This window comes from Mus pahari, chromosome 16, assembly GCF_900095145.1.
Source record: "Mus pahari chromosome 16, PAHARI_EIJ_v1.1, whole genome shotgun sequence".
NCBI classification, from domain to species: Eukaryota; Metazoa; Chordata; class Mammalia; order Rodentia; family Muridae; genus Mus; species Mus pahari.
The window spans coordinates 28072927-28098589 of NC_034605.1; the positions used below are offsets into that span (position 1 = coordinate 28072927).

The 25663-nt window shown below is 44.2% G+C and overlaps 1 protein-coding gene across 10 annotated transcripts in view; it reads right to left on the reverse strand.

Moving 5' to 3' along the window:
• Carmil1 (capping protein regulator and myosin 1 linker 1) overlaps positions 1-25663 on the reverse strand; it is a 266340-nt gene that overhangs the window by 122782 nt on the left and 117895 nt on the right. For 9 of the 10 annotated variants that reach the window (XM_029547512.1, XM_029547510.1, XM_029547508.1 and 6 more), the window contains exons 5-8: positions 23921-24042; positions 14411-14508; positions 14005-14075; positions 13756-13829 (exon numbers count right to left, since the gene is read on the reverse strand). In XM_029547512.1, coding sequence (XP_029403372.1) covers positions 13756-13829; positions 14005-14075; positions 14411-14508; positions 23921-24042 — 365 coding nt within the window. The remainder of the gene's footprint in view (positions 1-13755; positions 13830-14004; positions 14076-14410; positions 14509-23920; positions 24043-25663) is intronic. The other variant, XM_029547515.1, reaches the window with a different exon arrangement.

The window sequence follows — 25663 nt, forward strand, 5'->3', positions numbered from 1 at the left end:
AAAAAAAAAAAAAAAAGAGTAGACTCTTGGGTTTCCCCTTGTTGAGATGAAGTTTCTTTTGTTTCTATCTCGTGTTCTCCAGACAGTTGGCCTGAGAGCTTCCAGGCTATTCTCTTACCTCTGTGAACCTGCCTCCCACTCACTGTGAAGTGCTGAGATTGTAGATGAACGCCACCGTATCTGCTTACATGGGGAGACCTTCTCACAAGGACTGAACTTGGTTGCCAGGTTTATGCAGTAAGCACTTTTACCCACTAAGTTATTATCGTTCTTATCCCTCTAAACTATTTTAATAGTAAACAATTCAATTCTTTGCAGCAGATTTTCACAGAGCAGAATACAAGTAGAATTCCACAAAATTAAAGCAAATTAACCACCCGCATTTGCAATTCCTACTTTCCAGGGAAAAGAAGCATTTATCTGGAGAATGTCTTCATTCAGAAAGAAATCACGTCTATCATTACACTGATGAGCCTGGTTCTTTATAGACCTCTTCATAGATTCATAAGCATCAATAATTTCATACAGTCTCTGAGAGGTTGTTCCCTAAGCAAAGATAATGCTTTATACACTCTGACAGTAAGTACCATCAAACAGACTTTCAGTGCTCAGCAAGCATTCTGCAACCATTTGGTAGTTTTTATACTTCCTAGCAGTGTTCCCATCCATGAGCCAGAGCAGGTGTAATTAGCTCTGATGCTTCACATGGGCTCATAAGCTATGGGGTAAGGCTTTGCATGTGAATTCCCTGCCCTTACACCACTTTTCCAGCCATTGGCCCTTACCACGCATTCCTCTATCCTACTCCAAACAAAAAGCTGGCAGTTCCTGAATCATCTACCACAGCATGGGACTGCACAAGTAGAATTACCCTTCACTGCTGAACAGTGTCCTGAAAGTTCCATGCCTTCACCATCCATCTCCTCTCCTATGTGTTCCTGGTGCCCACTACCCCCAACCCCGACATAGTGCATGCCTCTCCATTTAGCACTTGGCTCTCTCAGACTCACTGCTTCAGCATCCAACTTCTATAGCCTCAGACTATAAATCTTTGAAACCTATGCAGCTAGAGACATGAGCTCTGGGGGTACTGGTTAGTTCATATTGTTATTCCACCTATAGGGTTGCAGACTCCTTCAGCTCCTTNCATCTTCTGCTACATATGCAGCTAGAGACACAAGCTCTGGGAGTACTAATTAGTTCATATTGTTGTTCCACCTACAGGGTTGCAGACCCTTCGGCTCCTTGGGCACTTTCTCTAGCTCCTCCATTGGGGGCCCTGTGTTCCATCCAATAGCTGACTGTGAGCATCCACTTCTGTGTTTGCCAGGCACTGGCATATCCTCACAAGAGACAAAGAGACCCCTTGGTCTTGCAAACTTTATATGCCCCAGTACAGGGGAACACCAGGGCCAAGAAGTGGGAGTGAGTGGGTAGGGGAGCAGGGGGAGGGGGTTATAGGGGACTTTCGGAATAGCATTTGAAATGTAAATGAAGAAAATACCTAATAAAAAATTGGAAGAAAAAAAAATCTTTGAAACCTAAGCTCCAGTTTTAGTTTGGGGCATGATAAGAGGCAGCTGCTGTAATTTTTTTTCTGAAACACCAAAGACAAGCTGAAGGTAGAAAGAGCTGAGAAACCCAACTTATCTTGGGTGCTTTGCACAAAGCACCTCAGCTGAACCTGGAAACACACCAGGAGGGATTGCTTATGTTTGATAGGCACAGGGACTGTCATCCAGAGACATGAGATGAGAGAGAACGAGACTCTATTAGAATGATTCCCCATCCTTTCAAGGAAACATATTAGTCATATGAACAGTGTATCTCACTATGACATATTGTATATGCGTATAATATATCTTGATTATCATATTCACCTAACCTCCCCATTACGTCTTCTTTCCACCTCACCCTCCCGATGACCAGCTTCCTCTCCCCAGGTAGAGCTACTTCCACTTTAGTGTTGTTCTCACTCTGACCTCAGGTTCCATGGGGTGGGTGGAGGAATACATGATGCTTGTCTTCCTGAATCTGACTTACTTCACGCAATATGGTGAACTATACAATTCTATCCATTTTCCTACATATGATATGATTTAATTTTTCTTTTGTGACTGAATAAAATTATATCGTGGAAATAATCCATCTTTTCTGTATCCGGTCTTCTATAAACAAACACCTACGGTGCCTTAATAACTTGACTTAGATAACAGATAGATAGATAGATAGATAGACAAATAAATAAATAAATAAACAAAGCAGATGTCCCTGCTACATTCTGACTTTTGTCCCTAAGAGTTTTTGCCCACAAAACTGCAGGCTTTGCCTGCTTTTAAAGTGTCATGTGTGAGCTCATCAGACACGAGTAAAAAGATGAGATGCATGCTCACAGGCATCCCAGATAAACAATGCAGAGAAATGAGCGGGCTCAGCTACAGGTCCCATCTGCCAGGTTTTCTGTTTATTAACTTGCCTAGAGTTAAGGTTATTTTTTAAGTTACGATTAAAATCCAGGCATGGTGACTCAAACCTGTAATCACACTGGTTGGGAAGCGGAAGCAGGAGGTAGTTCAAGGTCATCCTTGGCTAGAAAAGATAATTTGATGCCAGGTTCTAGGCCTATGTCAATGAAACAAACAACTAAAAAAAAAAAAAATTAGAAAGAAACAATCCCATATCTTACTTGAAATACTTAGCACTGCTCTAGCCCTCACCAAGTACTGGGTCAGAACACTATATGCTGAGGGGAGTGATTGGCCTCCCTGTCCCTCCCCACACTACAGTGAATACAACAGACAGCTGGGAGCCAGGCCAAATCCTGGGAATGTTAAAGTGCCCTTAGAACACAGGAACCAAGTAATTCCACCTGGAGCAGATGGGCACGGGTTCACAGGGCTCCAAGGATGGGAAGGGGGCCCACGAGGCAGGAAGAAAGGAACAGAATACTTAAAATAATTAGGGTCAGGTGTGCACAGGCATGAGAGGCTGCTATGCCCAGCAATTCTCTCCATTCATATATTCAGTAAATGCCAGCCACCATACATGAATCACAGGGTTTAATGTAACAATGAACATAGCACCCAATTCCTGCCCTGTGACAATCACAGCCTGGTACAGCCCAGCAGGCAACCAATGGGAAGAAATCAACTACGATGCAGTAAAGAAGCCACATGGACCAAGGGAGACTGTGACACTTAAAGGTTTATGTAAAAAAAAAAAAAAAAAAAAATTCACAAATCAAAACAGGCTAGCCAAGGGAGGGTATGGAGTCCTGGGAATTCGGAGAAATTCACATTGCAGGCAGATGGGACGGGAAACAGAATAGAGTAACTCAGCCTGAGCGTTGGCGATCTGATGGCAAAAGCATGATTCATCAATGAGAGCACGCAACTGGACTTTCTCAGGATCAAAAGCTTTTACTCTCAAAGAACTGGTGTTAAGGGGAGGAAAATGTAAGCCACATCCTGAGAGGAAATTGTAGAGGACATATTCAACAATGGATGTTAGCTCCCCAGTGCACACAACTCTGAAAAGTGAGCAGGAAGAAGCAGTCTAAGGGATAGGGGGAGATGGCTCAGTGGGTAAAGAGCACGCTGAGTTCAAACCCCAGCAACGCATAAAAGCCAGGCAAGGGGGCGCATGTCTGTGACCAAGTGTTACAAACGTTCAGCTACATAGTTTCCAGAGGCTACTGATGGCTCACTGAGACAAATCCTATCTCAAAAAAGAATTAAGGTCAAGTGGAACTAGGAGGATGGCTCAGTGGTTAAGAGCACTGGCTACTCTTTTCCAGAGGTCCTGAGTTCAATTCCCAGCAACAACATAGTAGCTCACAATCATCTGTAGTGGGATACAACCATGCATACTTTATATGCAGAGAGATCACTTACACATTATATATATATATATATATATATATATATATATATATATATATATATAATGTAATACATAATAAATATTCATAAAATAAAAAATAAATGAAGTGAAGCAATTGAGGAAGATGTCCAGATATCCACCTGATCTGTCCACATGGGCAATCACACCTGCATACTTACATACCACACACGCACACACACACACACACACCCCACCGTCAACACCCATAGAAGCAAATACCCAAATTTTTAAAACTGGGCATAAGATCTATAATATATAAACAGACATTTCATCAACTTTAATATATACATATATATGTGTGTGTGTGTGTGTAAAAGAAACACATAAGAATGCTCAAATGACTAGCCATTAGAGGAATACAATACACATACAGGTGTGTATTTGATGGCAGGATTTCAGATAACACCCCAAAAGCACCAAATGTGGATCAAGATACAGCACAGCTGGATCTCTCAAATGCAGCCATGAAAAGACAGATGGCCTATTCGGTACAGAAGACAGTCTGACTCTGTGCATGAGTCATGTGACCTGTTCATCTCACTTCTGGGTATTTGTCCAACGGAAGTAAAAACTTATATTTGCACAGAACTTAGGTGGTCTTCGTAATCACCAAAAAGTAGAAAAGCCACGGGTGTTCTTCAGTGATGGCACATGACTTGGGGGCCAGGTTAGAATAGACAATGTTCAGTTTTTGCCTGGCTCTGGTTCACCCATGGAGCTCACACATTTTATGAGGAAACCAGAACCACGGGGAAGGGCCATATCTAGGTCTCCCAGCAACCAGCTAGCTCCACCAACTCCCAGAGGTGTGAATGAAGAAGGCATCACTATGGGTTATAGGTTATGTGCTGTGGGACATTAAGTTTGGAGGTTTACATAACCACCACACTTGCTGTCTAAGTGATAACTGTATAAAGAAACTTTACTGGAGGAAAGGTAGCCACAAACAGCTTTTCTATAAACACTAATATCTGCAAGACTGGGAGGATGTACCTGGGGAAGCTGGGGGAGTGTGTTTGTGGCGGGGGAGGGGTTATCAGTGCAATACAAGCAAGAAGCATCAGAGGGGTAGGAAAAGCCTTTGGTGCGAAGTGTGTTCTGAGGCTAGGACAAAAGACAAAGGAAAGTGGAGAATTCTTCCGAGGTTGATTTATAGGATTATCTTAGTCAAATTATGCATTGTGATGGCTAATCTTGGTTGTCAACTTAATGCACCCAGAAGGAAGAAATCTGAGTTGAAAAGCTGCCGCCCTCAGATTGGCCTATGGCCATGTCTATAGAATATCTTCTAGATTGGTAATTGATGTTGAAGCACCCAGTCCACTGTAGGCGATACCAGCCCTAGGCACGTGGCTCGGGACTGTATAAGAAAGGTAGCTGGCCACGAGTCTGGGAGCCAGGCAGCAGTAAGCAATGTCTCCTCAAGGTTTCTGCCTTGAGTTCCTGCTTTGGCCGAGCTTCCTCCTAAATCATTTTTGGTCATGGTATTGGCTCATAGCAACAGAAAAGCAAATTAGCAGCATACTTCAATCATCAAAACAAAAGAAGGATTGGGAAAATCCTTACAATTAGCTGGAGCAGTTGAGAGGAGGGAGCCACGACTGGACATTGGCATATACAGTCCAGAGAAAAGCAGTGGCCTCTTTCTGGAGTTAAGTGCTGGGCATAACGGCTGGATTTAAATGACTTGCATCCTGGTACATATCTGCCCATTGTTCTCTAAGGGGACAGACACAAGAACGGCCTTAACAGCGTTGTTCACTAGCAGACAATAAGCTAAGTAGAATGCCTGGCCAAGAATAGAATGGATAGACTGTGCAATGATCTAATTAGAAAGCAAAACCGACACAAAAGTGAATAGACTACAGCTGCACTTGTCACCCTGGGGAAACCCTCGTCTTCCATATTTAACAATTTTCCACCTGGCTGAAATATTCAGAGTAGTGAGCCTCAAATCTGGATAAAAGGATGCCCAGAAGGTACCTAAGAAAACTCCCGTGTCACTTGCAAAGTCTGAGATGTCTGGGATGACGCGCCTACACCTCAAACCAACAAGACAGCTAGGCAAAGAATGAGATCGAGGATGGGGACTCAGTCCTGATTCCCATGCAGCATCATAGTGTCCTCAAGGAGAAGACTCTTGGGAGTTCCCATTTCAACAGAAAATACACAAGGTAGTCAGCATGTGACAATCTTCACTTCCTAGAGCTCACCCTGAAGGGCTGTCAGGATTTAAGAGATGCACAGAGAAGCAGACCTCAGACAGCACTCAACTGGATGCTCCCGTGGCTTCCCTACTGCTGAGCTGAAGCCACCTCCATGTAGAGCTATTCAGGTTTCTCTAGTGCATCTCTGACTATCACAACTAAGCCTTCCTCATATTTTCACTACACCATGCCGTAGCTCTATTACACAGGCAGAAGGTTCTGCAAAGGCCAGGGGTGCAGCTTTGTCTTCACTGTCAGCTTGACTCAATTCAAAAACCATCGTGGAAACAAACATGGAGAAGTCAGAGGGTTTAACCGAGGAGAGAAGATGATTTAACGGGCTGGAATCCCATTCTAAACTAAAAAGGACAAATGAACTAAACACCAGCACTCGCCCACCTCTCTGCTTCCTGTCTACAGATGGGATGTGACCAGCTGCCTCCTGCTTCTGCCACAATGTCATCTCTTAGACCATGAGAGTCTCTATTGCTATGTCGAAGGTTCAGTGAGAGTCCTTGTCTCAAAATAACAAGGAGGTAAACAAGGAGGAAGACAACCGACATCAGCCTCTTACCTCCACACCTCTTACCTCCACACATGCCTGTGCACACACAGAGGCCCACAGACACAAGTTCATACATAATGCACACAGATACAAATTTAAATAATTTTTAAAAAAATTAACAACAACAACAAAAAAAAACATGTAGCAACAAAAATATGGGAGATGGCTCACCCAGTAAGGTGCCTGCCACACAAGCATGAAAGGACCTGAATTTGAATCCTCAGTACCTTCAAAAACACCCCAGTGCCAAGTGGCTGTAATCCTAGCACTGAGGAGCTGGAGATAGGGCTGGGGCTCAGTGGCCCGCTAATCTAGATGAATCTGTATGCTCTGAGTGCAAGGAGAAACTGAAAAGGATAAGGTGGTCCACATACACATGAGCATAGAGGTATACATGTTCATGCATGTGCGCGCACACACACACACACACACACACACACACACACATCCTGAAGTGAGATATAGCCCACAAAGATTTTTTTCCCCCTGTTCTGTAAGCTGTTTCTTCTGCTTTAAGTTCCTTTCTGGTCATGCATGTAGAAAGGTCTCCTTGATTACCTGATTCTTGAGATCACTCCCTGATCTCGAGATCAGGAACCTTTTCCAGCCCTGTTCAGAAAAAAAGTCTGCACAAACCTAACTTGAAATGTACTTAAGTTTTGTTTGTTGTTGACCACACAAGTCTTATATAGCTCAACTTCTCATGAGCTACAGCCATCCTCCTGCCTCCACTCCTAAGTGCCGGGATTATAGGAGTGTGTCACCATGTCTGGCTGTTTGAACATTTCTACGTATAAAGTGCATAGACAGATGAAGGTGCCCAGTACACAGGAATTGAGTTGGTCTATGTGCTCACACAAAGTCCAGACAGCTACCGTTCAACCCTAGATGGTATGACTCACAAGCCCATTGTCTTAATGACAGCCATCAATCCACCAGCAACTAATTTCCTTCCTGCATTTTCAACCCTCAGCCTCCTCCACAGAGCATTCAGGACATTATTTCTGCACACTCCCCAGTACAAGGAACTACGCCTCCTTCATTGCATTTAGCCAATGATTTGTCTTCTCATTTTCCAGTCAACAGTAAGATATTCTCTGGTTTGGGCTCAGGTTTGTTTGTTTGTTTGTTTTCTTTTGTTTGAGACAGGGTCTCATAAAATCCAAGCAGACCTCACACTTGCTATGGCCTAATTTCCAATCCACCTGCCTCAGCCTCTTAAGGGCTCAGATTATTTGTCCTGTTTTATGTAGTGCTGAGAATGGAACCCGGGGCTTTGAGCATGCTAACTGAACTACATCCTTAGCCCACTACAATGTATTCTGAAGTTATTAGTAAAGTAACAAAAGTTTACACTTGTTACTTTGAACAATAAAAATGAACTAAAATGCTCAGTGTGAGGGTAGCCTTCTCAATAGGCAAGGCAGGGGGACTGCCTGAGCCTAGGAGTTTGACAGCAATCCTGGCATCATAGTAACACCACTATCTCTTGAAGTAGGTTTGTATGCTTGCTTGTTTGTTTTTGCGAACTAAAAAAGAAACTACATACCTGACAGGATGGTGCACACCTGCAAGTCCAGCACTCACAAGGTAGAGACTGGAGAATCACAGGTTTGGGGGTTAGCCTGTGCTAAACAGCAAGCTGTTGTCTTAAGACGACAGAGACTGAATTAAGATACTAATATTTGAGGGCAATGCTTTAAAGTTGATTTAAAGTTGGTAAGAGGTTCAAATCCAGCTCTGTCAAGGTCTGTACTGTCTAGCTGTAGGCAGCCTATGAAACGCTACTTCTGCCATTTCTCTGGGCTGTGTGACCTCAGGGACATTTTTTTTTTCTGTTATTATTTTTTATTTTCTGTTATTATTTTCAGGTATGTGAAAGATACCAAGAAAGTGTTAAAGAATAAAAACAACTGACAGATTTGAAAGATGTCTAGCAAGTTCCAGGATGCCCAAGAAGGGATGATTTCAAACACAGATCAACAAGGTAAGAATACCAAGTCCTGCTAGTCTTTATGTTCTAGGCATGCACATAGTGGGGACACATGGAAAGGTGGTGGAAAACTCTGCCATGGTGGGACTACTTTGCTGACATAGTTATTGGCTAGCTTTCCTGGGAATAATTTAAACTACCTCCCATGATATCTGCTTTATGCTTATGATTCTTAACTGCAGGAAAGAATACCAGAGTTGTGTCCCTAGCACCCACCTAAATACTGGGTAGATCTGGAGGCCCGCCTGTAATTCCAGCCTCTTAAGTTGGAGGTAGAGTTCTCCCCCCAAAAGCTGGGTAGTAAGACTAGTCTTATGGATGAGTGCTGCATTTGACTGAGAGACCTGCCTCAAAGAGTAAATCTGAGAATGATCAAAGAAGATACTCAAACCAAACTTTAGGCCTTCATGTGCACATGCATGTGCATGCACACATGTGTACACACACACAAACACACACACACACACAAAACAAACACACACAAGAAAAACAGTTCAAAATAGCTGGGTTTGTCACTAAGCTGTCAGAGTGCTCGCCTGGCATGCAGAAAGGTCTGGGTTCAGCTCTACTACATAACTGGGAATGATGATGCATGCCTATAACCCAGCACTGAGGAGGTGGAAGAAAGCTCAAGCCCTCAAGGTCATCAACAGCTGTGTATCTATCTGAGTTCTAGACTAGCCTGGGGTACATGAAACTCAGGGGTGGGGGACCCATTGTAAATGAGTGACTCCCTTCCTGGCTTCCTCGTTTATAGGAGTATATTCTGTATATTCTCAGCTTACTAAGTGGACAACATCCAAACTCTGAGGGTTAAAGCCAATAGAAATAGTCCTCAGACATCCTCAGGGTGTCAAAGCCGTCCTTGAAAATCTTCTGCTATTGGCTCAGCAGGTAAAGAAGTTTGGCATGCAAGCCTGACGACTTGAATCCGATTCCTGAACCCCATGTGAAGACGGAAAGAAAAAGATCCAAATTCCCCAAAATTATCCTCTGGACTCCGTATGTACGCCCTGGCACATGCCCACCCCACATATGACATATGTATACAAACACTTACAAATAAATAAAAAATAATAATCGTCTGATCATTTATAACAACAAAGGATTGTAAATGTACCTTGTGCGAGATTATTGATAAGTCACATGCATATGTTACAGTAATAAAGTAGTAACTTCAGAATAATACATACACACATACAAAATATCAAATCCGTGTTCCCCAATATATCATCATGTTGCAAAACCCACAGAGTTTGCCTTATCTATACTCAAGATCACTATTTTTAAAATTTAGAGATGGTGACAAAATCCAGATGCAGTCCTCAGGCACCACTTACTGGTCCACAAGACAAAAGGGATTAGAAGGCAGACATGGGGTAGAAAAGACTGTCCCCACGACCTCAGAACCACCTTCACAGACACACACACACACACACACACACACACACACACACACTGCTCTAGAACTTATTCCTGATAGCTCCCTACTCAAGAATGTCACCTTCAAGACCGAGAAATATGACCATACGAGAGCATGAATCAGCGGGAAGCCCTCTCTCGGGCCAGGTTTCAACGCAATAGTGCGTGTCCAACCAGCCTTTAGGGGATTAATGAGATGAGCTCCTCTTAAAAGTCTTCTGCGAAGCAGAGAAATCAATGTACCCAAAGCTATATATCCTCCTCCTCCTTGGCAGCACCACCCTTGCCCTCACCCCTCCCTGCCATGTCAAATTACAGTGTAATTACATTTTTAACACGTCGGCTTGAAGCCCTTGCAGACACCCCATGAGAAATGTGGAGGGAGGCTTTTTTTTTTTTTTTTTTTTTTTTTTCGAGCTATGGCTTTTCCTGGCGCAGTCTTAACTATGCCAGAACAAACTATAAGAGCATTCTCAAGCAAACTAAATACACTACAATAGAATGTTTGGGACCCAAACAACAATAACTGAGCAGGCATTTTCCTAATAACCAATCCTCTCCAGGACTGACAGGAGGGGTCCTGCAGGACCACTGTGGAGCCCACACCTGGGCTTATTCCACCACAGCAGGACACCAGGTCCTGAATACAAGTGCCACAGGCAAGAAAAGGAAAGGGGAACAGAAGGCGGGGCAAAGGCGGGGCATGGAGCAAGAGACAGAATCAGAGAACATGAATGAATATGAGTATGAAGAGGGAAGAATGAATTAAACCACCTGACCCCTGGCCCAGGGGGTTAGGGTGGAATGCGGGAGCACAAGTATGAGAACTTGCAGGATGGTTTCTATAGAAACCAGCTTTCACATGCTGATGGAAACAAGAGATCTTTAAGTAAAACCATCCCTTCTGTAATTGCAAAGGCAACTGTCTGGCTCACAGAGTCTAAAGTAGTTATTACCCAGCATGGATGAGATGGTCCATAATGAAAAGAGACCTTTTATTTTATCTTATTTCTTTGACGAAGTATCTCACTATGTAGCCCTGGCAGTCCTGGAAGTCTCTATATAGACCGGGCTGGCCTTGAACTCAGAGAGACCTACCTTTGCTTTCCAAGCTTTGAGATGAAAATAGTGTGTGCCCTGACCCCTGGCCAAAAAGAGTCCTCTTAATTCTCAGAGGAAAAAAAAAAAAGAGGGATCTTCATCTACCCAGTGATTCAGTGTTTGCAGATAAACAGAAAACTCTCCATCCCTGAAGAGGGTAAATCCACTCCCAGGGAAGGACTGGTGGCTCTGCCCACAGTTCTTGGTACCTGCTACTTTGTTATATATTGTAGACATCTGCATCACATGGCTTCCTGAGTTTCCTTTTGAGGACTTGTAAGCAATCCATTCAGTGGATGAGCAGCAACTCTCAGCACCAAACTGCATAAGCTCCTAACAGACCGCAGTCATTAAGGATGCAATGCAGAAATGAAGCGCCAAAACACCCCACGTGTTGTGCGCTAAAGCATCCCACAGTGTCTCTCCTTCTGCAGGCCATATGCCTTCTAAGTGCGGTCGATTCATTACTGGGGTCTTGGAGACTCACTTGGCCTATTCACATGTTCAAACCATTGCTCGATGCTAAAAACACATCTCCTCTTTGCTGCATTGCCATTTGCACGTGTGAGAGCTGAAAGGGAAGGCATTCTCTGTGGCACCCATCCCCCACTGTCACACTGACTGTTTGGTCTTACATGTCAGTTTTGTTTTCCAGTGCGCTCAATGAAGATATGTAACCTGCTCGTCCTAGGATATCTAGACACCTGCACGGATCCCTTTCAATATTCTGTGTTATAAATAGGAAAGTATACACAAAATGCTTTTCCCATGCTCCCAGAGAGATAATTGTCTTTGTACAAGGTATGACTTAATGGAAGGTGTCAGCAAAAATAGTTCTCTTTCATTGCATGTCAAAAAAAAAAAAAAAAAAAAAAAAGACTTTGTTACTCAGACTAAGGAGGAGCTGACAATTACTCTAAATTTAACAGGTGAAAGTCACTTCACAGCTCTCACATGCCACATCTCAGTCTGTGTGGAGGTTAGAGGACAACCTCTGCTGTTGGCCTCTGCCTATTACCTTCTTTTAGCCAAGGTGCAGTGGCTTGTTTTAATTGCCAATTTGCCACAATCTACAATCACCTGGGTAGAGAGCCGCTGTGAGGCCCACCTAGGTCAGGCTGGCCTGTGGGTGTGCCCGGGAGAGAGTTTCCTAATTTGGCTAATGAGCTGTAAAGACCCACTCTGAGCATAGGTGCTCCCGGCTCACCCTTTGGGCCTGGACTGTGTAATAACCAAGAAAGCTGCTGAGCGAGCGTTAAACAGAAGTGGACTCACTTCATCCTGGCCTTCTCTGCGGCTGCGATGTGATGTGACCAGCTGTTTCAAGTTCCTGCTGAAGACTGACAGCAACCCCAACCTGGAACTGTGAACTACAATAGCCTTTTTCTCCCCTAAGCTAAGTTTTGGTCTGGATATTTTGTTACAGCAACAGAAATGAAATGAGGACACAGGGTCTCTTGTTCATTACTGAGAGCACTAGGCTAGCTGACCCAAAAACCTCCAAGGACTCTCCCATCTCATGCTAGGATCCTGGTAGCATTTAGCTTGCTTGCTTGCTTTCTTTTTTTTTTTTTTTTTTTTTTTTTTTTTTTTTTTTTTTTTTTTTTTTTTTTTTTTTTTTTTTTGTTTTTTTTTTTTTTTTTCCCGAGACAGGGTTTCTCTGTATAGCTCTGGCTGTCCTGAAACTCACTTTGTAGACCAGGCTGGCCTTGAACTCAGAAATCCGCCTGCCTCTGCCTCCCAAGTGCTGGGATTAAAAGCGTGAGCCACCACGCTTGGCTTAGCATTTGGCTTTCTAATGCAGGTTCTGAGGATCTGAACACGGTTTTTGTCCTCACGTGGCAAGCACCGTATCCACTCAGCTAGCTACCCAGAATGCTATTTTTCCCAATCAAGTCATTCAAAAATACTTATAGCATGTTTTTATTATCAGCATCACTAGGCAGATAATGACAAACTGATTTTCACCAGTATGTGCATATATAAAGGAGAAACTTCCCCAGGCATAAGAAAGTTGTAACAAAAAAGTTATTTGTTAGAATGCAGCATAAACTTTCACCGGAGAAATACTACCATAAAGGAGTAACTCGGTACAACAGTCATATATTTTATAGACAGCTGATCAAATGGACTTTTAAGATTTATTTTTAAGTATGTGAGTGTGTGTGTGCATGTATGTGCAAGTTCCCCCTCAGGCCAGAGGCATTCTTGCCCACTGGAGCCGGAGTTACTATGAGCAGCTCAACGTGCCTCGTGGGAACCAAGACTGTGTCCTTTCCAGGAGGAACATGGACTCTAACTGATGAGCGATATCTCCAGCCCCTTAAATGAGCTCTTATAAGCTATGTCTAGAGTAAATGTTAGGGTATTTTCCAAACATGGGCTTTAGCTTTTGGTACACAGAGGCACTTCCACAAGTCATCTGTGACGATGGGAAAGCTTAGAGATTGCACATTCCCTTGTAGGATTCTCCAAAGGTTACCTTTGTCCCTAAGTGACATCCAAGAGTGACAGCTCTGAGAATAGGAAAGGGACAAAGGAAAGGGAGGGAAGATGGGGCTTACCTGTGCTCGAGATGACTGAAGTCCTGTAAATTTAATTCCCTGGTGTCTTGTGTCAGATAAATTGTATCCACATCCTATTTAAAGCAAAACCCAGTTAGAAAATTCATCGCCGACAAACAGGGAAACCAGACAACCACAGAGAACCGAACGCGAAAGATAATAATTGAAATGAATAAAATAAGGAAGACAGACGAGCGGTGGGGGAGGAGGGAGGGGGATGCTAGCACACTGGTGTGCAGATTGACTTACCCACTGCACTTCTTCCCTGTAGGAAAACCCCAGCCAGTCGCACACACAGGCATACATCTGAGAAAACCCACCTGAAGCATGAAGCAGAAATGTTGATACTGACAGGTTTGCAGCAAAACAAATATTACATCACAATGTTACGGCTTCAATCTGGCAGCTGTTGGCAATCAGGTTATCTTTCCCATCTAGAGAAGCAGCAAGGATTCTCCCCAGCTCCGTGGTGCATACGCAGCAGGCAGCAGCGGGGCTTAAATATAGGACTTCTGTCCACCAATCTAAAGTCTGCATGCTAATTACACCTTGAACTAATTGCACCTCTACAGTAGCATACCGGGAATAGACTGGGCTTCCTGGCAGGGGGATGGGCATCCAACCCCTTACATTTTAGTTTAAAATGTATGCTCACCACAGGGGCCTGGCTCAGCCAAGGTCTGGCTGTCCCACAGGGCCTGGAGACTGGCCAGGCGCTCAGATGGCTCCATGGAGACTTTCTTCATGATTCTCCTGAAAGGTTAATGCCAACAACACATTTCAAAGCTCATGGTTTTGAAAGAGTATATAGATTTTATTTTGTACTATGCCTCTTTTGTTTGCTTTAAACAAAGATGGGTGTCACTTCAATTATGACCCAAACTATATTTTGACTTGCTTCCTCTCGAAGATTCAGGCATTAATAATTATTTTCCATGTTGTTCTCTGATGCAAAATTTTTGTTAAAAAATAGTGCTCTAGGGTTAGGGGCAATGGGTGTCGCTCGGTTGGTAGAGTATTTGCCTAGCATGGAAATCTCTGGGTTCTGTCCCCAGACACATAAGCCAGAAGTAGCTGAACACACCTGTATTACAGTGAGGAGGAACAGGGGAGGACGATGAGGACACAGGGGAGGATAGTGAGGAGGACATGGGGAGGATGGTGAGGAGGACATAGGGTAGGACAGTGTGGAGGACACAGGGGAGGACAGTGAGGAGGACATGGGGAGGACGGTGAAGAGGACATAGGGGAGGATGGTGAGGAGGACACAGGGGAGGACGGTGAGGAGGACATAGAGGAGGATGGTGAGAAGGACATGGGAAGACAGTGAGGATATCACAGGAGCAGATAAACACCTTCACAAAAATGAAGGCCATGTTTGTTGGTTTGTTTGTTAGTTGGTTTGTTTGTTTTTCAAGACAGCAAGCAGCAGGGCATGTTGGTTCACGTCTTTAATCCCAGCACTCAGGAGGCAGAGACAGGCGGATTTCTGAGTTCGAGGCCAGCCTGGTCTACAAAATGAGTTCCAGAACAGCCAGGGCTACATAGAGAAACCCTGTCTTGAAAAACCAAAAACAAACAAACAAACAAACAAAAAGACAGCAAGCTGAACAGCTAAGAATTTTCTCCTGGATCCTTCTGGGGCTCAAACACTTCAAGAGAAAAGACCAGCCTTCCAGGAGGGCATATCAAAGAAACAGTGGGGACACAAGCAAAACCTTCCTGCAGGGATGGGCACTGTGGACCTGGTAGTTAAGGTGCAGAGAGGAGAGGAGAGGCAATCAGAGCTGTGCAAACAGGAGGCCATTGAAAAAGGCACCTCCCAGACCGGGAGAAGCTTTACACCTGCAGTCTCGGGACTGGGGAGGTGGAGGCAGGAAGATCAGTAGTTCAGAGCTATTCTCCACTATAAGGTGAATTCAAGGCCACCTTTAGTTACATGAAGCTTTGTTTCTCCCAGAGACTGAAAGGCAGAAAAGGAAAAAGAAAAGGCCTAGACCCAAGCACTTCCAAGGAAGACAGTAATAAAAGGACCAAAGGTTATGCCATCAGAAAGGGATGACTAAATGACTAGCGCACCCTGGGAACTGATGCTCAAATGTGGGCGGGGCCACAAAGTCGGAGGTGGGGTGGGGTGTGGAGCATGGTTAAAGAGGGGATTAGCTGGAAAGTGAGCACTGTTAGTGGCTCAGAGTTATGACATAATCTGAGTGTGTCCTGATAAAATCCCCTGGGGCTGAAACACTACACTTTGGTGCTGTGTTGGTTTCTGAGGCTTTGCCATTGGCAATTTCTGCATGTGCATAAATAAAGCCACCCAATCTGCTGGGCCCCTTCTGCCTGAGGCTGCCTCTATTTCTGGTATTGCTTGTTTTGAGGTCCTCCCCCCCCCCCCCCCCCCATGTAACATACTCCATGAGAACCTACATCCTCACCAGAGGTCAGAGAGACACTCAAACTTGAAATTCTACCCTCCAAAATGTGAGCTAAACAACCTCTTTTCTTTGTAAAGTTGCCCTGCCTAAGGTAGGTCCTTTGTTAGGGTAACAGAAAAGTAATTGTGCCAAAAGCACTCTATGGACACGAGAGGAAAAAAAAATAAAATAAGCAGACTTAGAAAGTAGGGGCTTCTACTTCCAAAGCAGCGCAGAACACTCCTACCCAGGGAGAAAGGGGAGGCGAGTAAGAAAAAAGAGGCAGCTGGTACAGAAGTCCCCATGAGCCGCGCACAAGCACCCATCTGGGCTCTTTCGAGCAGCTTCACTTCGCAACAGTTCCCACCTTCCTTTTTCGCTGAGATGTCAGAAGCCAAAAGAGTCTCAAAAAAAAAAAAAAAAAAAAAATACGTGCATGCATTTCCATAAGAGATAAAGAGCTAAGCTTGCAGGAGGCGGGAGCTGTTGCTTCTGCTCTCCAGCCCTGTGTATTGTGTGTGAGAGGAAAACCCATTGACATGTTTTCTGCCTTCAGCTAAATGACAGCACAGAGCAGCCATGTGCATCCCAGCTCTCACACACACACACGCAGGCATACACACACACACACACACACACACACACGCACACGCACACGCACACGCACACACACACACACACACACACACACACACCCGTGTGCGCGCGCGCGCGCGCAGGCAAACAGAAGTTATCAGGCAGATATAGCGTTTGCTATGAGAGAGCAGGTGTCCTTCCTGAGCGCCTCGGTCCCATCCTAGACTCCTCATTGGCTCCAGTAATGAACCAATGGTGGGTGGGACACATTTAATTTACATGAGACTCAAAAATTGCTGTGTGTGTGTGTGGCAAAAACAAAAACAAACATCAAAACACCCCAGGGAGCATACCAGATCTTCATGAGTATCTCACAGTAAGCTGCTGGCATGGAAATATCTGAATTATTTTAATCCATGGAAAACAACTGACTTAAAACTCTAGCCCAGTGTGAATCCAAAGAAGTAACTCTCTTCAACAGATACCATTTAAGCATCTCTCATAACATTTATTTGGCATGAAAGTGGGGTGTGAGGTGTGTGTGTGTGTGTGTGTGTGTGTGTGTGTGTAGGTACCACATGAGATGTGGAAGTTAGGGGACAATTTATGGGAGCCAGTTCTCTTCTTTTACCTTGTGGGGCCAGGGTCAAACTCACATCAACAGGTTTGGCAGCAAGTGTTCTTACCTGCTGAGCCCTCTCATCAACCCCAGTCCATGTTTTCACAATGTCACCCCAACAGCACATGCTGCCTGCTGCTACTTTGGAAAGTGGGGGGAATGTCAGACTGGTAAAACACATTCTTTTTCAGGGAATGGGGTTGGTTTTGGTTTGGTTTTTGGTTTGAGAAAGGGTTTCTTCTATGAAGCTCTGGCTGTCTTGGAACTTGCTCTGTAGACCAGCCTGGCCTCCCACTCAGAGATCTACCTACCTCTGCTTCCCAAGTGCTGGGATTAAATGTATTAAATTAATTTTACTTCAGGGTGGGCCGCCACCACCACCCTGAAGTAAAACACTTTCTTTTCCATGTAAATTCCTCTTAGACCAGTTTTCTTTAAAGTCACTGCATTTTCCCGCCAGATTTTCATCAATGTTTGCCTTCATAGAGAAATTCACAGAATCATTTTGTTTAATAGTAAAGAGTATTGCTGTAATACACCAACCTTAACAGCCAGTCCTCAAAAGTATCACACTCATGTAAAGACCATGAAGCACGCCATATTTTTTATTTTTTTTATTTTAATTTTAAATTTTAATTTAAAAAAAATTTTTTTTTAAAAAAATTAAAGTTTCATTTGTTTCAAACAGATACATTGGTGGGCTGTTCTTTTGTTTGTTTGTTTGTTTTTGTTTGAGACAAGTCTTGCTGCTGTAACAGGCTGGCCTTGAACTTGGAACACCTACCTCCATCTGTAGAATACTGTGACTGCCACAAGCTTGAGCCTGAGCTACAGTGTTTGAGGGTGTCAAGGGGGAGTGCCTCCTATATATTAGGTACCAGGGACTGAGGAACAAACCTGATGACAGCCAAACAGCTTAAGGGTAGAGGAGACAGCATGGGCAGGTGTGGCCTGTAACCTACTTCTCTTACCTTCTCATGACACACGTATTTAATGCAGCTCTCTGTATTAAAGGGTATGCTTGATCACACCCTGCTCAGTCACATGCTGTTTTTCTCTAATCGCACTCGCTCAAGCCATGGGCTTTAATATCACCCACTTTCAACACTGACAAACATTCCTAGAATCCCTCGGGGCCCTCAAGCTTCCTCCTGTTCAGCAGTTCTTCAAAGTAAAACTTCCCTGAGAACGTATCCACTCCCTCACTCCTGAGCCATCTGGGCAGTCCATGTGAGCCTACAGAGGGAGTTTCACAGTCAGACACAATAGAGCTGGTCAGGCAGGAAGCCTTCGTGGAAAGGATTGGAAGTGCAAGCATCTGTCCTATTCTGAAATAGGCTGAACGTGTAGGAAAGTAACTGTCTACTGAGCCAGGCTGTACAGTTTCAGCTTCATCAGGAATCGAGCCATCAGACAGTTCTGCACGACACAGACAGCACCTGAGTTACACAAAGGTAACTGCTATCAGTGTGGAGGGCTGCTTGCACAGAAAAGCAAGGTCACGAGACCAGTTACAGAGATGCCTCAGTGGAGAAAGCTACATGGTCTGAATTGAGGCAAGGGAAACAAAAAGAAAGACAAAGGACCCAGCCAAGACTCATCTAGATGACATCAAGAGCCTGGTAACTAACCCATGGCTCCCTTTTTATGAGATCACAAACAACAAAGCCAATCTTTGGGTGATAGGAGCAGGTTTTTTTTGTTTTTGTTTTTGTTTTTTTTTATAGTGTAAGATAAACCGTTCTTTTGGGACAGATTGAGTGTATGTAGCTTGAGGTCACCCCTATGGAGATGTCTGCCTGCCAGGCAGATTGGAGCGGGGAAGGCATGTCACAGGCAGGGAAATGTCAGGGACTTAGGATCCAATGCTATACCAAAGCTGCCTAGTTACAAATGGGCAGCTACACAATGTTACATTGAAAAGCCTATTCTATACTAAATGTTCTCTGGAAGGAAAAACCAAATAAACCAAAAACAAAACAAAACAAAACAAAAAACAAAGATAGGGTTAGAGAGATGGCTCAGCAGTTAAGAGCACTGACTGCTCTTCCCAAGGTTCTCCATTCAATTCCCAGCAACCACACGGTGGCTCATAATCATTTGTGATTGGACCCAATGTCCTCTTACTGGTGTGTCTGAAGACAATATACTCATTAAATACACATCTAATAAATATAAAAATCTTTAAAACAAGCAAACAGAGAATAACAACAACAACAACAAAATAAATCCAAATCCAAAATTAAAGTGGTAATATCCGCACACTTAAATAAGGTGGAAATTTCTGGTTTCTTTGAAGACTCAGTTGTGCCATGTAATGTTTTTCTGTAAACTCTCCTATGAAAGGATGTTTTACTGAGAAGAGCTAAGTGGTGTTTTTCTAGAAGCAGCCTGGAAAAAGGGCACTTGATGTTCTGCTAGAGCAGGTGCTTGAGAGAACACGATCGGAAAGGGTATACATATTATGCAACAGACAGTGGACAGCACTGTGTGGTATTGGTATGCCTTGCCGCTCTTTTTTGGTCATCATTGGGTTTTGCTGACATTGGGCTTTGCTGACAACTGTGTGGTATTGGTTCACCTTGCCCCTCTATGTTGGTCATCATTTATCATAACTTCATAGAGAGATGCACCAAAGAACTTATGGCGGTATTCTAGCAGCTTATAGATTGGATTCACTCCAAAGAACTATTTCTAAACAGGTCCACATCCTCTTTTGCCCTATTAACTTTTCCTTTCCACTACCTCTGGTAGGTGGTGGGCTAGAAGGGAGGTTGAAGCATTTAAGTACACTTATTAAAAATGGTCTTGAAAAATATAAGCCTATACCTGAATTTCTAGGACATTAATAAACAAATAAATATGCATTGAAGAAAATGGAGGGTCTCAACCCAGCACGTGGGAGCATAAGGCAGAAGAATGCTGATTTTAAAGTTCAATGCCAGCTCGACTATATAGTAAGACAAAAAAGGAAAGTGGGGGGGGGGGGCAGAAGGAAGAAAAGAGGGGCAGAGCTAGGAGTGGGTGGAGGGATGAGGAAAGACAAAGAAAAGAAAGAGAGAGAGAGAGAGAGAGAGAAGGGAAGGGAGGAGGGAGGAAGGAAGGGAAGGAAAGAGGGTAGAGGGAGGGAGGGAGGGACGGAGGAAGGGAGGGAGGGAGGGAAAGAATCCTAGAAACTCCAACCCTGCTCTGAAGAACAGGTATCCTAATTAACACACTACATTTGCTTATTTCATCAGGGCTCGTCTGGCATGAAGGGAAGACCACAAGGAAACACATGTACAAACAACATTGCTGAAACCAACACCCAGGCAGAGAGACATTTAGGAAAGAGAAGGAGCCTCTCTCAAGCTAAGAAACAAAATCGCACACAATTAACAACTGCTTAAGGCCTTTCTCTCTTCCCAGCTGAAACCCTGAGATCTTCTGGGAATCTCAGCAGAACCCTATTTGTAACCCTAATGGTGCCTGGCTGTACCTTATCACATTATAATACAACCAAGACAGTACTGAAGCCACACTTAAAAGAGGAGGAGGAATGGAGGAAAGGTTTCTAAGAAACCTGGGTTTTACTTATTTATTTGTCTGTTTGTTTGTTTATTTAATGTATTTTGTCTGTTTTATTTTATGTGTTTTGCTGTTTTCTTTTGTGTGTATTTTTATTTTAAGTGTTTTGTCTGAATGTATGTGTGTGTGTGGTATGGTACAGTGCTCACAAAGGCAAGAAGAGGGTGTTGGATCCCCTGGAGTTAGAGTCGCAGGTGTTTGTGAGCCACCACGTAAGTGCTAAAAATTGAACCTGGGTCCTCTGAAAGAGCAGTCAATGATCTTAACCACTGACCCACCTCTCCAGACCCCTGACAACCTTTTGAGATATAACTTAAGAGCCACCAAAATGTAAGGAGTAACAAATCTTTAACCGCTATTCTCCAGTGGAGTGAGTAGCCACACTTATTTTTTTCCCTGAGCATCTTTCACATCTATCACTAAAACCAACATTTAAAATCCACATTTTTTTTTTTTAAGCACCTTTCTTTTCAGTATCAAAGGAAGCAGTCCTTAGCTTGCTGAAGTTGAGGTCTCTAAAAGAAAACTCACCAGGCTGCTGAGGATGACAGGGAAGAGCTGTCCCCCTGTTCCTTCACTGCTAACAACACATTACGGGAAATTGAAGCTATTGAGAACTCACGGTTTTCCCTGCACAGTAAGTTCCCTGATGTTACTGAAGTAAACAACTAGGAGGAAAAGCAGAAACCATACCAAAAAACAAACAAATAAGCAAGCAAACAACAACAAAACCCAGGCACAATCAGAGCAGGGATTCGGCACGATGTGACCGCCTGCCACACTGATGAGACAGCCAACCATGACAGCTGGGTGCCTCTGGGTAGAGATCATGGCAGCAGCTCCTTATGCGATAGTGACGGTAACACTGGCGCAGCCATGAGACAATGTTTCAGACTTCCAGGCATCACCTTTCTGTGGCACCCTTTCTTTGGACTTGCTACTCTACCACTTCTGTGAAAGAAAGGAGCCACACTGAACAGGACACTTTTGGCCAGTTTGGGTCTCCCTAGCTACTTCGGGATTGGCCCTTCAGCTCTTCCCTGATTGGACCAATTCCATACCTAATTTGCATAAGGTTCCACCAATAAACAATCTATCTGGGTTTATGTAACAGGATTCAAGGGTTCTAAATGATCAAACTCTTCACATAGCTCCTTGAAAACAAAACAAAAACCAGAAGATTGCTTCTGCCCTCATGACCTACTGTAAATAGACTCGCTGCCCCTTGGTTTACCACAGCTCCAGCGTCCAAGACCTGCAGCTACAGGCAGGGTAACTAGTCCTACCTCAACTTCTGTCTTGGCTACAAGCAAAATGACTGGTTCCTGACTCAGCCTCAAAGATTCAACCTGTGGCTGCACGCAGGAATTTGTTTCTTCAGGGCACCTGCTGTTTCCAGCCCTCTAGATCTGCTGTTCCTGCCCCATTTACCCCCAGCTTGTGGAAGCTCTAACACTCCAAACACTTTCCTAAATGTTCTTGCTGTAAAGCAAGAATTCAGATCTCTCATTGCTTGGCAACTGGCTTCCCATTAGATTCAATTCCTATTAGATTATTAATTCTTGGTTAGCAAAGCCCCCCTTTACTGTCTGATCACCTCATTCTTGGACAGAAGGAGGTATGAACCTGGCTGCAAGGTGGGAGAAGCAGCTGCCTTGTAGGGTGGCTGGAGACTGCTCCAGAGGAAGTTTCCCTTGCTGGTCCTCCCCGCCGCCACTGCCACTGTGGTGACTCATCCCTCACCTCCCCGCCTACCCTGGAGGCCTGTGCCTCTGTAAGCATGCACCTTGGGACTGGGTGCCAGCAGGTGCCCTCCTGAAAAGCACTCAAGATCTGAAATACTACAGGCAGGAGGCAGGGACTCATCCCAACTTCCCTAGACTATCCGAGCATGAGGACAGGCATACAAAGCAAAACGGAGCAACCACCAATCCTGAGGATGCTTCTAAAAGAAACCAATGGAGGAAGAGGGCCAGGCTCCCCATTTAGCTTGTCCATGATGGGAAAAAAAGGAGAACCTACCAGAGCCTACTAGGTCTCCTCAGCATAAAGCAATGAATGAATCCCCTAACCTCAATGCCCTCTTTATCCCCTTGCTGTGAAGATAAAAAGATGTGTTCTCCTAAGGCTGGCCTATCTACCTTCAAGTTCCAAAATGGGCAAGAGTTTCCAGAACTCCCCTCTCACCACCAGGAAAGATGCACCACAAATCACCATACAGATTTATGAGGTTTTAGCCTCTCCGGCACTCCTCATGGGCAACAGGAAGGCATTTCCCACAATCTGTGGAACACATCCTCCCACCAGAAAAGCATCTTAAATTGCTGACATACTCCTCTCCACCCACCCCACTCCCCCACCCCCACAAAACCAACCATGGAGTCTGTTTCCTAAGCCACTCATGCCTATAATCCTATCTTCTGGAGGTTAATGCAGAAGATGACTAAGAGTCCTGGACCAGCCTTGGGCTACGTAGTAAGATGCCCTTCAATCCCCTTCCTGTCCTCCCTGACCCAGAAAAAAGGAGTTGGAGGGGAAAGAAGGAGGAAGTAAAGAGAGGTTGCAGGAAGAGGAAGATGAAGTGGCAGAGGAGGAGGAAGAGGAGGAGGAGGAGGAGGTGATGGTGATAACGGTGGAGGAGGGGTAATAGTAGCACGTGGTGGTAGAGGTAATAGAGAAGGAGGTGTCTGTGGTGGTAGGGTGATGGTGGGGGTGGTGCTGTGGTACTGGTGATTGATGTGGTGGTGCTGGCACTGAAGGTACTGGTGGCGCTGGTAACCCAGTGCTGGTGGTAGTGGTGGTGACAATGATGGTGATGGTGGTGATGATTGTGGGATGATGGTGGTGATGACTGCAGTGCTGGTTGTGGTGGTGGTGGTGGTCTAAGAGGTCTGAGAGAAGAAGATGTAAAGGGAGAAGGACAAGAGGAAGGTGTTTTCACATTTGTGAATCTGATGAACAAAGACTTCACTGCTCCACAGGAACTCACAGTGGGGAAAGGCCTGGGAATATCCTCCGCAAGCAGGTGCCTATGTGAGCCAGCACGTCACTCACATCCTCTGGGGACACCATCTTCATGGACATGTTACACTTCTCGGTTTCCACAACCATCTGCAAAAACAAACAGCACACTCAACATGAAGCCCGATTTCTTCCCTCTATAACAACAAAGTGATGGGTATAAGAAGCATTCCAAAGCTGGGAATACCCACTGGTCCAGCGACAATTTGTGTTCTCACAATCTGAAACCCTAACCACCAGGGAACACAGGTGTATCACTCTTGGGAATACACCTAAAAGATGCTAAGTCAACATACCACATACTTGCACATCCATGTTGGTTGTTGCAATAGTCTCAATAGCCAGGAAATAGAACCAGCTTACATGTCGGTGGTAATTACTTATAACTGTCAATTTGGCACAGCCTAGAAACACTAAGAAAGAGAATCTTTATTTAAAAATTAAGTGAATCAGACTGGGCTGTGAGGATGTCTGTGGTGGATTGTCTTGATTGTTAACTAATGCGAAAAGAGTCAGCCTACTGTGAGTGGTATCAATCCCTAGGCAGGAATTTCTGAACAATATACAAATGGATAAGTAGACCCAAGTATGAGCAAGCAAAGATTGATTCATTTATTCTCTTCTCTTGACAATGAATGTGATCAGGGAACTGATAGGGACCCCAAAGGTCAAACTGATTGCAACAGACCTCCCTGGTGACATCCACATTCAAGTCTGAACCTATCCTGGGAAACATCTGCCCAAGCTCTTGTGTTAGCTCTGAGATAACTGGTTTGTCACTTCTTTTATTTTTTTTAAATTGTGTTTTTAAGAAATCTTATATTATAAAATGCTTAAATAAAAGTTAATAATCTTTTTTACTAGAAGCAAAGGGAAAATTCATAACATTATTAAAACATCAACCTGTCTATACAGAGAGAAACCTGCCAGGGACAACACGGAAAACAGCAAAAAAATAAACTCTTCTGCTAGGCTTCGTGGCAAAGGGCGAGCCTGCAGACACTAGAAAGCTGAGATGTGTTCTTCACCTGGTCCCGGAAATGAGTCTAAATCCACCTAAAAAGAGGGTGAGGCACGAAACAGGCGACTTGCTCATGATGGGAACCTTTCTCAAGAAAGTCACTTACCACTTTCCTAAAAGATGGCGTTACAATAACTCTCCAAGTAGCCATTGCAATAGCAAAACATCCTAAACATTTGCTCCCTATTGTCACTTAAATGCATACAAAGGGAAACAGACTTCCATGTGCAATTAGCCAGGGAGAGCAACAAAGCAGTGGCCGCAGTATGCTAAATCAATGTATTCCTGGAAAGGAGGAAAGGAACAAAAAATATATATGTTAAATACTGAGATCCAGTCATGATCCTCAGTATCATAAAGCTTTTTCACAGAAACTTCAGAATGATAGCACTCGGTGCCACCTAGCAAGGGGGAGAAGAGAAACTTGAACTTTAACTCTCAACACAGTGTTCAAAAAAACTGATAACAGAAGCTAACCTGCCGGCAAACACCTATAATCCCAGCACATGGGAGGCTGAAGCAGGAGGATCATCATGAGTTTGAAGCCAGCCTGGGCTATGCACTAAGATTCAAGTCAACCTGAGCTATTAAATGGAGACACTGTTAAGAAAAAAAAAAAATGGAGGGGTTCAGGGAAGAGAGAGGAAGGAAGAGAAGAGGAGAGGAGAGGAGAGGAGAGGAGAGGAGAGG